This window comes from Callithrix jacchus, chromosome 12, assembly GCF_049354715.1.
Source record: "Callithrix jacchus isolate 240 chromosome 12, calJac240_pri, whole genome shotgun sequence".
In the NCBI taxonomy this organism is placed as follows: domain Eukaryota; kingdom Metazoa; phylum Chordata; class Mammalia; order Primates; family Cebidae; genus Callithrix; species Callithrix jacchus.
In genome coordinates this window covers 43,265,452-43,276,292 of record NC_133513.1, presented here as the reverse complement: position 1 = coordinate 43,276,292, position 10,841 = coordinate 43,265,452, and the positions used below count along the sequence as shown (strand labels likewise).

Genomic DNA, 10,841 nt, shown 5'->3' with positions numbered 1-10,841 from the left:
TCTTTAGGCCAAGCGGTGGGAGAATGCAGTGGCCCTCAATTGAGATAGGGGAGCCGTAGGTGCAGCTGGCTATAGGTGCTTGTAGGGTGGAGCTACCGGGAGGCTTCTGGGTTGCTGTGCGTGGAGGTCAGGAGAGGTCTGGGCTGGATGTGGAAGGTAAGGGAGCTGTGGGTTGTCAAAGGTTTCTGTGGCTCTGGAACTGCAGAGCTGATTTGAAGAGATATTAATTGAGAAAGAAACAGAGCAGAAATCACGACTTTAGTATGCATATAGAAGCTGACACTCAGGCTGAGGAAGGAAAGTTTTATGTCCTGCGTCAGAGCTGGACCCAGGACCCAGGTCTCCATCATGCCGCCTGCCTCTTTAGGAGTCAGCCGTCCACTCCCATGGGTGCTTAGCATGTCCTAGGTTGAGCTGGACTGGCAGGGGTGGGCAGCAAAAAGCCAGGCTGTCTGGGCCAGGCTGGGCCTCAGCTCACAGGCAGGTTGAGGAAGACACAGATGCATGAATAAGGCCAAGGCATGGCAGAGACTGGAGGTGTGGGGGGTTTGAGAAGAGGGGACACTGTGTTGGGGTGCAATGGAAGTGAGCCCTGGAGGGGAATTAAGGTGTGATTTGGTTAAACAGATTGGCAGTCCTGAGAAGGGGACCACAGGGAGGGACATCAGGCAGCACACATGACTTGTGATGAAGACTCTGGCTTCCTTGAAAGCTGGGCAGGCCTGGGGCCATGCAGGGTGTGGGAGCAGAGTGGGAGGCGGGGGGGTCTTAGGGCAGAGGCCACCTCCTGTTAGTCCTCTGTTAACCTGCTCATGCTGCCATGAGAGAATACCACAGACTGGGTGGCTTAAGCAACAGACATTCATTTTCTTACATTCTGAAGGCTGGATGTCCAAGAGCGGCACCGGTTTCTCCTGCCGCCTCTTCGTGGCTCTCACTGTGCTCACAAGGTCTTTCCTCTGCACACGCACATCCCTGGGGTCTCTGTGTGTCTCCTAACTTCCTCTTCTCCTAAGGAGGCCAGGCAGATTGGATCAGGGCACACCCTAGCAGCATGTTTTAACTTAATTACCTCTTTAAAGATCTTGTCTCCAAATACGGTTATAGTCTGAGGTCCTGGGAGTTGGGACTTCCACATATGAACTTCGGGGAGATACATTTCAGTTCATAATATAAGCCTCTGTATGTCATCCCCCTAGTTTTCAATGAGTACCAGAGAATGACAGGCCAGGACATTGAGAAGAGCATCTTCCGGGAGATGTCCGGGGACCTGGAGTAGGGCATACTGGCCGTGGGTAAGTGTCTCGGGCTTGCCTGCCCTCCCGCCAGGGACTAACGTGTATTGTGAGTGTTCAGGGTGCTCGCCTGTCCACTAGCTGAGGGGTGACATTGTGAAAGGACCACAGGAGCCAAGATTGCTCAACCCAGAGTGTCCAGATGCTGGGAAGTCATGCCACTTCCCTATACAGTGGAACCCTTCGCTGTCCCGGAGGCGTCTTGTTTGTGTTTGTGGTACAGCCCTAGAGAAGGGAACTGCAGTGTGGGTATTAGTGGGAGGGCATCCAGCAGCACTCCTGGAGGAGCATGACTCCTGCCAAGTTTCCTCTAAAAATACATCCCTGCAGACAGTTGTCAGATGTTTGTGATAGAAACACGTGGAAAGATTTTTACTTGCAACAGCGAAACAGGCCCATGCTGAGGAAAGCTGGCTTGGCTCAGAGGTGGTAGTGTGCCTCTTACACAGCCTGTGTCCTCCAGCAGGGCCTGGCGGGCTCCAGGTCCCTCCCTGCTATGCAGAGTCAGGTCCCTGCCCTGAGGCCCTCACAACCCCTCTTTTTACTCACTTGGGAAAATCAGTCTGGCCTTTTTTCATTATGCTTTTTTTGAAACTTTCTGGATGGGAGAGATGGAAAATCCTCCTTTCCCTGCCTGCCCCCACAGTAGGTCTCGTGGCCTGGGCAGCCAAGGGAGATGCTCATTCCACTCAGCACGGTTTCTCCATGAAGGGCACAGCCTCTCCAGTCTGCCCCTCCTGCCTGAGCAGCAACACAGTTCCTCATCACCATCCACATGGCTTCCCTGCGCAGCTCCTAGCCTCACAAAGATCCCCTCCCCTCTGGCTCTTGCTTTTTCACCACAGTGGTTGCCAGGAAAGAGGGTGGGTTGGTATCCTGTTTCTGCGTGTTACTGTTCCAAAGAACTGGAGCCAAGATCGTAGGATAGTTGAGCCTGGAACAGGAGGGGGAGGAGAAAAGATGGATGCAGTGATGGGTTTGACATCTGGGCCTCTAAGAGGACACTTGTAGACTCCATGCCTGGCTTGGGCTGAGAATTTTCTGCAGATCTGGTTATGCCGTGTTTCTCTCTTCTAGTGAAATGTCTCAAGAATACCCCAGCCTTCTTTGCGGAGAGGCTTAACAAGGCCATGAGGGTATGTAACTTGCATATGTAGATCCGGATGCCTTAGCCTCGCCTTTGCCAAGGGCTGAGGGTAGTAGGCCTGGGGAGAGCTAAATCTCAGCCAAGAGTTCTGAGGACTTGGGTTGGGAGGGGACTGACTGGAGGGCCCAGGGCGGGTGGGAAGCCTGATGCTCATGCTCTTGGGTGGACTCTCTTTAGGGGGCAGGAACAAAGGACCATTCGCATCATGGTGTCTCACAGCGAGACCAACCTCCTGGACATCAGATCGGAGTATAAGCGGATGTATGGCAAGTCGCTGTACCACGACATCTCGGTACGGGCCTGCTACAGCCAGACTGGGCTTCCTTTTGGCATCCCAGTCACCTGCGGACCTTTCCTCCTTGAAGTGGCCATATGCTTGGCCCCTGTACCGTGTATGGGCATCTTGTTTGTGGATCTCAGACTTGCTTATCCCATTGCCCCTAAACAGATTATAAGCTTCTGAGGGCAGGTGGGTCATGACCTTGCTGTTGCCCCCACACTCAAATTCTGAACTCACATAAGCCTTGAAATTGCACCATGGGACCACATCCCCACCTTAGACTCAGTAGCATTTGATGATGGTGGGCATGTCATCACGAGAAGTTCACTTCCTTTCCCTGGCTGTATGAATGAAGCTGTTGCTAGAGAATTAGTAATTCTAGGCCGGGCACAGTGGCTCATGCCTGTAATCCCAGCACTTTGGGAGGCCGAGGTGGGTGGATCACTTGAGGTCATGAGTTCGAGACCAGCTTGGCCAACATGGAGAAACACTCTCTACTAAAAATACAAAATTAGCTGGGCATAGTGGAGCATGCCTGTAATCCCAGCTACTTGGGAGGCTGAGGCAGGAGGATTGCTTGAACCTGGGAGGCGGAGATTTATTGAGCTTGGATTGTTCTATTGCACTCTAGCCTGGGCAACAGACTGAGACTTTATCTCCAAAAACAAAAAACAAAAGAGAATTAGTAATTCTTTACAGAGTATCTCCTGCATGCCAGCGGGCTGTGGACATCTGGAAGAAGCCACATGCCTTGCTCTCAAGTTGCTTAGGGTGGAAGGAAATGATTAGAAATGAGCCAAGCTGAGCCTGCACTCTTAGAGTAAGTGCAGTGGCCTCAGACAGAGGAGAGATCCATGGGACCTGGGAGGCTGGAGCCCTTCACTGGACAGTCATGTGTGAGAAGGTTGCGTTTCCTGAGCAGAAGACTGTTGCATTAAACTGGTAACCGCAATTTAAGGCAGCATAAATGCACTGGGAAAAGCAGTATTGGTTAGCCCTGGGAAGTGGTTTTTAGGACGATTATAATTTTTTTTGTGGGTATTCATTTGACTTGGATAGTTGGGGTGAGTGCAGCTTTCCATCTTCTAATGGGGACCTGGGGAAAGTGAAACTGCGTTATCTAAGATCTGTTGCGCCTGCTCCAGGACCTGAAGCGGGGGAAAATTTCCCAGGACGGGGCTTCCTCCCTATAAGGGCACTCAGGGCAGAAAATCAGGAGCCAGAGGCTACAAGCAACCATGCCTCCCTTAACGAATATCTTCCTTGTTTCTGTGGCCAGGGAGATACTTCAGGGGATTACCGGAAGATTCTGCTGAAGATCTGTGGTGGCAATGACTGAACAGTGACTGGTGGCTCACTTCTGCCCATGTGCCGGCAACAGCGGTGCCAGGAAAAGGCCAAAAGAATGTCTGTTTCTAACAAATCCACAAATAGCCCTGAGATGCACCATCCTAGAGCCCAGGCCTGTCCTCCACCCCCTCACCCATATGTTGTGCCACAGGACCTGGGTCGGTCTAGAACTCTCTCAGGATGCCTTTTCTACCCCATCCCTCACAGCCTCTTGCTGCTGAAGTAGACGTTTCATTTTTCTGACTCATGCAATCGTTCCCTTTTGCTGTGGCTAAGACTTGGCTTCATTTCGTCATGTAATTGTATATTTTTATTTGGAGGCATATTTTCTTTTCTTACAATCATTGCCAGACAGACACATACAAACACAAATGTGTTTGCTGTGTACACATTGCTAGTGAGGGTGACTGGGTGGTGAAGCGCCGTGTCCTCACTGAGGAACAAAAGGGAGGCGTGCCTGTGTGTCTGGTGAGTGTGTCACCAGCTTTGTTATTGCCAAACTCACTCCTTTTTAGAAAAAAAAAGGGGGGGCCAGAAAGTCATTCTTTCCATCTTCCATGCAGAAGCCATGAGAACAAAGCCAGTTCCCTATTAGTGACAGGGCTGCTTGTAATTTGTGGAATGTGCCTTAAACCTGAATGTCTGTAGCCAAAACTTGTTTCCACATGAAAAGTCAGCCAGCTCTGGAATGTTCTGGAAATGTCTTTCTGGTACCAGCTTGTTTTCTTCTGCTTGATTCTGCCCTGTGGCTCAGAGTTCTGATCTTATCAGCCAGTGAAAATGCACGTAACCTTAGGTAGAAATTTGTGCACAGGAAACCGTGAGCTTATGCTGGTTTTTGGGGACTGGGCTGTAAGGACATGGGAAGGGAGGCTCCCGAAATCCAGGCAGGGGGCCCAGAAACCGGAAAGGCAAAGGGGTCTTGGTTGGGTGCAGGTGCAGTGAAGTGCACTGAAGGTGTGGTGGGAGGAATGTAGTTCTTCACCCAGGTCCCGGGTGGGAGGAAGGGTATATGCTAATTCCTGATGCGCCTTGGTCGGGGGCAGAGAGAAGGATGGGAACAAACCAGACAGTCACAAGACCAGTGCCTCCCATCAGTGTGCTTCTAGGCTGAAAGGGGCTCCGGGCCCTGGTCTCTGGGAACCCTGTGCCCCTTGGTTGGTGGTGTGAAGACAGAGAATTCATAAGAGTTTCTAAGAATTATGGTGAAAGCTCCAGAAGCTAGAGCTTGCCCTGCATCCGGGGTCTCCACTCCCTTTCCAACCTCCTGTGTTGAAGTTTAAAAAAGAGAGGACTAGCTAGACATGGCTCATGCCTATAATCCAAGTACTTTGGAAAGCCAAGGCAAGAGGATCGCTTGAGCTCAGGAGTTTAAGACTAGCCTGGCCAACATAGTGAGACCCCTGTCTCTACTAAATCCTTTGGCCAGGTGTGGTGGCTCATGCCTGTAATCCCAGCACTTTGGTAGGCAAGGCAGGCAGATCACCTGATGTCAGGAGTTTGAGACCCTGCCCAGCCAATATGGTGAAACCCTGTCTACTAAAAATACAAAAACTAGCTAGGCATGGTGGCACATCCCTGTAATCCCAGCTACTCAGGAAGCTGAAGCAAGAGAATTGCTTGAACCCAGAAGGCAGAGGTTGCAGTGAGCTGAGATCATGCCACTTCACTTCACCCTGGGCAATAGAATGAGACTCCATCTCAAAGAAAAAGAAAAAAATTTACCTGGGCATGGAGGTGCATTCCCTGTAGTCAGCTACTGTGGAGGCTGAGGCAGGAAGATTGCTAGAGCCCAAGAAATCAAGGCAGTAGTGACCTGTGATTATACCACTGCACTCCCGCCTGGACAACAGAACGAGACCCTGTCTCAAATGAGAAAAAAAGAAAAAGAAATGAGAGAATTCAGAGAGACTAGGCTAGATCAAGCCTGCTGAGTCCTGCCAGGAACGCCACTGAGTGGCTCATCTGCAGACATTTGCGTGAAGACTGCCCCCTAAACACAGAGGAAGAATGACACCCAAAGGGTGTGGGGCAGGCACGAGCTGAGAACTAACCTAGTCTACCTAGACCTGCCCTCCCAAGCCAAAGGCTGGTGTGGGCACTGAGATTGATACCAGGTCCTGGTCAACATGGCTCTGCATCAGAGTCCATGCCTGAAGCCCAAGCTGAAACCCCATCCCTGCTGGTCTCCCAAGAACTCCTCTGCTGGGGGGGCCCCTTGCCCTTGGGTGCCAGGTGGGACCTGCCTGATGGGATGGGCTGCTTGGCATTACACAACTTGCCGTGAACTCAAGGTGATGCTCATGGCCTCCTGAGTTGTGACAGGGCCTAGAACCAATGTGCTCTGATGTGACCATGTTCTGTGACATTGCCTCGCCCTGGTTACACCGAAGTTCCCAGCCTCGTGCCTAGCAGGCAATATTGCACCTACAGATACATTTACGTTAGTTCCCAAAGAGTGTTTATAGACGTTTGAATTTGTTGCCAACATTTAATCATTGAGAAATTTATATTTTTAAAAATCTGGAATTCTGGCTTCTCTTGAAAACTCAAATTCTGGCGCCACGGGGCTTACATTCCTGCATGGCTGGAGCTGAGTTGCAGCTGCCGCTTTGGGCCTGTACTTTTTATTTGCTATAGGCTCCACCACTTCCTCTTGTATTACACCGAGCCAGTGTTACCCCTGTGGCCCCTGCAGGCCCTTGGGTTTGAGACCCTTGTCTACACACTTGGGGATCACCTATTGTAAGGTACATGGATGTGCTTTGGTCAAGGAATAGACCGGGGCGGACATCCAGGCCAGAGCGACTCAGCGAGTTTAGGTCGCAGGTGCATACTCCACTCGTTATATAACCTGTTTGTGTAAGTTCATATTTGGCTTGAAGCCCCTATTGTTTGGAAAAGGTATAACTGCCCTGCTGACGCTATACAGATGTTCTTGGGCTCGAATTGGCATGGCTCCACATGGTGTGCACTGGCACCCAGAGAGAGAGAGTGAAGCTACCAACCCCTGTAAGGGAGAGTGACCATCTGGCAGATGGACAGAGAGGAGCCAGGACACAGCTCGGCTTGTGCCCAGAGGGAAAGAGTTAAGCTGCTGATCCTGTAGCTGGCCTTGCAGGCCAGGGAGTGCAGCTGCAAGCATGGCGGCAGCAGGAGCTGCAGAGCTGGAGTGCACAGCTGAGAAAAAGGCAGACAGTGTGAGAGAGCTGCTGATAAGATCACTGCTGAATAAAGCTACATTTTACCTGCCTATGGCCTGCCAGATGTTCCTTCAGCTATCGCCCATCCACCCACTCCCCTCGAACCTCAGCATGGGCTGGAACCTGACTCTGGGCATGACAATTGGCCTAGGCATGGACCTGACACCTGTGTTTGTCCCAGTCCTTGTTCTCCTTGTTTTCCTGTCCCTCTGGTTGCCCTCATGGTCCCTCCCAAGGGATCCAACCCATGTTAAGTATGGGCTGGACGACTGCATGAATGCCTTATGATCTTCCCAGAGGCAAAGGCACCTACTGCCTTCCAAGGTCAGTGGGGTGTGGGATCAACACTGTTATGCTTAGGACAATGAAGATAGGCGTGCAACCTTACAGGCCATCTTTCTGGGACAGAACACAATGGGTCTTTTCCTGCCTCCTGAATATGTTAGCCAAGGCCAGTCCGTGCTCCGTGTCTAATCTGACTTCTAAAATAGCAAGTAGAGGACAAAGCACCAGATGAATTCAACCCTGGGAGAATTTGCAGCAGCTGTGGGGGCGGAAGAAACACTATTAGTTAAGCTTTGCACCTGAGACAAATGGCCCCACTCGCTTTACACTAGTCCTGGTGGCATTTGTCTCAGGTGCAAAATTTTAAGAAAGGAACCTTGGAGTGCTCACCCTGTGGCTGGGTAGAAGGTCCTGAAGTGGTGGTTTTCAAGCCTGAGTGTGCATCAGGACCATTAGGGGAGCTTGCTAAAGAGCAGGTTCTGGGGTCAGACCCTCACACATTCCAAGGGGGTGTGGGGGCTGGGAAACTGCATCTGTAACCTGCTGTAATCTAATGCTGGTCTAAATACTGCTGTTCTGACACAGAGAACTCCCCAAAAGGCGAGGTGTTTCTCTGCTTGGAATTCAGTCAGGTGATGAGGCACCCTAGCTTTGGGAAGAGGTAGCTGAAAGATGAATCTTCGCAGTGCCCACAGTCAAAGTGGGGGTTTAATGCCACACCGTGCCCATCTTCTAGGGAATTACAGTCCTTGCTTAGGACCTGGTCCCTTATTTCTGCTGTAGGCTCTTTACTGCCCTGGCTGATAATGGAGTGGAATGAGACCTAGAAACAGATCAAGCTAAATACATGTCCTCAGACAGATAAATGTTTATGTCTTCACCCCCATCAAGTCTGAAAGCTCTCTGCCTGTATTTTTCTAAAAGACAGGGACATCATTACTCAGTCTCCAACCTGGTCTCATAGAGGGTCCCCTCTTAGTAAAAGAGTCAGTCAAGCCCACCAGGTATACCAAGGACTCTCACCCTCAGCCCCTACTCTTTGGAAAGCTGCCCCTTGGCCTAATATTGGCGTTTAGCCTGAGCCTGACTCCTTTTCAACACCGAGAGCGGATGAAGTCCTGAAGCAGAAAGAGCTCTGGCCTGAGTCAAGCGTCTTTATTCTAATCTCAGCTCAGCCACTGCTTTGTTGTGTGACCCTGGATAAGTCACTTCCCCTCTTTGGGTCTTTACGAAATGAGGGGTAGACTAAAAGAGAGCTTCTAAAACTTTAATGTGGCCAATGAAAATGGAGTAAGAAATTCCACAAGTCTGTCCTTCCACAAAAGCAGCAAATAAGGTGGCAAGAACTCAGAAACAAACTTATGGGAACTCTGGAAACTCATTGAAAGTTGACAGCAATCAGGTGAATACTTAAGTATAAAAGCTGAATTTAGTAAGAGAGCTTTGTTGGGTTTTAGCTTGCCCTGGCCCCATCCCCCTCCCTAGCATGGCAGCAGCATCAGAAACAATATCCTTTATTCCCTGTATAGGTTCCTGTCACTGAAGGTAGCAGATTAGACCTTATTCTCAAGAAGTACGTTTATTTTGATTCGTGAGGTTGCTCCCTGAAGGACTGGTTCAAATACCTTGCTTTTATTTTGCCTAATTTGGAACTCTCCAAAGCAAAGATGTCAGCCTGGAGAGACATTTCAAGGTCAAAATATTAGTGGCTCATGCCTAGGGGAAGGAATAGCATTTGGGGCAAACAGGAGACAATCTGAAAAGCTTCAGAAGGAAAGGCTAGGAAATAAGATTATTTGGGGGAGAATAAGGACTTCAAAGAGCTTCTGTATATTCCTGGGAATCTAGGAGGCCATACCCATGCCTAGAGGGCTGGGCATAGGCTTAAAAAGACTTGAGAGGGCTCTATGCTCTTACCTGTGCCTGACCTTCAGGCTCTGCAAGCAGGAAGTGAAGGCTAAGGCATAGTTATAAACTGCATGGGTGAAGGTTGAAAGGTGTGCCCCAACACACAGAACATATCTGCAAATGCTAGGAGGCTTTTTGTTGTTGTTCCAAGTGTGCAAATAAATCTGTTGAATAAGCTAACCAAACAGAGACTTAGTGGCCACGCCTGACGGAGAATGCAAACCAAAAACTGGGCACGGCGGCTCACATCTACAATCCCTACACTGGGAGGCTGAGGGAGGTGGATCGCTTGAGCGCAGGATTTTGAGACCAGCCTGGACAACATGGCAAAACCCCATATCTACAAAAAGTACTAAAAATTAGCAGGTGGCACATACCTATAGTCCTGGCTACCCAGGAGGCTGAGGTAGGAGGATCAGCTGAGCCTGGAAGGTCCAGGCTGTAGTGAGCCATAATCCTGCCATTGCACTCCAGCCTAGGTGACCCAGTGGAGGGATAATTTTATTTCCAAACTTGCCACATTATAAATAATATTCAAAATGTTCAGTTTTCAACAAATATTATGAGGTATTCAAAGAAACAAAGTATGGCTCATACATAGGGAAAAATCTGTAAATAGAAACTGAGGAAAGCTCAGAGATTGGACTTAACAGACAAGACTTCAAGTCAATTATTCTAAAAAAGGTCAAAGAGCTGAAGGTAACCAGGAGTGTGATATCTCACCAATATGAGTAAAGAGGCTGGAATTATAAAAATGAACCAAATAGAAATTCTGGAATCGAGAAGGACAACAAATGAAAAATTCACTGGAAGCGTTCCAGAGCATACCAAAAAAGGCAGAAGAAAAAAATCAGCAAACTTCAAGATAGGTCAATTGAGATGACCCATTCTGAGGTGCAGAAAGAAAAAAAAGAAAAGTTAACTGAGCCTGACACCTGCAGGACACCATCAAGGGTGCCGACACACACCTAACAAGAATCGCAGGAGAGGAGTGAATGTTGAAGAAATTTTTAAAGAAACAATGGCTGAAAACATAATGAAAGACATTAATCTACCCATACAGAAAGCTCAATGAATTATAAGTAGGGTAAGTTCAAAGAGACATTCAAGGTGACATTGAGACACATTATAATCTTATTATCCAAAGACAAAGCAAATCCTGAAAGCAGAAAGAGCCCCTTGACACATACAGGAAATCTTCGATAAGATTAACAGCCAATTTCTCACCCAACATCATGGAAGTGAGGAGGCAATGAGAGGACATATTCAGTGTGCTGAAAGGAAAATGCTGGGCAGTCTTGATACTTGTAGATGTTCATCTGTTTCTGAGCATTGAAGAGTTAGGTATTTATCACAGTCTCCACAGTCTGTGC

General features: G+C 49.2%; 2 protein-coding genes across 2 annotated transcripts in view; one reads left to right on the top strand and one right to left on the bottom strand.

Annotated features, from left to right (window-relative positions):
- The window catches only part of LOC100393932 (annexin A11), a 50,497-nt gene extending 45,721 nt beyond the window's left edge, over nucleotides 1–4,776 (top strand). Inside the window, 5 exon segments of the mRNA XM_078343984.1 lie at nucleotides 1,200–1,295; nucleotides 2,373–2,431; nucleotides 2,620–2,636; nucleotides 2,638–2,734; nucleotides 4,002–4,776. Coding sequence (XP_078200110.1) covers nucleotides 1,200–1,295; nucleotides 2,373–2,431; nucleotides 2,620–2,636; nucleotides 2,638–2,734; nucleotides 4,002–4,061 — 329 coding nt within the window. The 3' untranslated portion in view covers nucleotides 4,062–4,776.
- Nucleotides 1–10,841, bottom strand: part of LOC118146270 (placenta-specific protein 9-like) — a 37,791-nt gene that overhangs the window by 5,240 nt on the left and 21,710 nt on the right. The window contains exon 4 of the transcript XR_013524377.1: nucleotides 875–1,011. The gene's annotated coding sequence lies outside the window, so the exon portion shown is untranslated. The remainder of the gene's footprint in view (nucleotides 1–874; nucleotides 1,012–10,841) is intronic.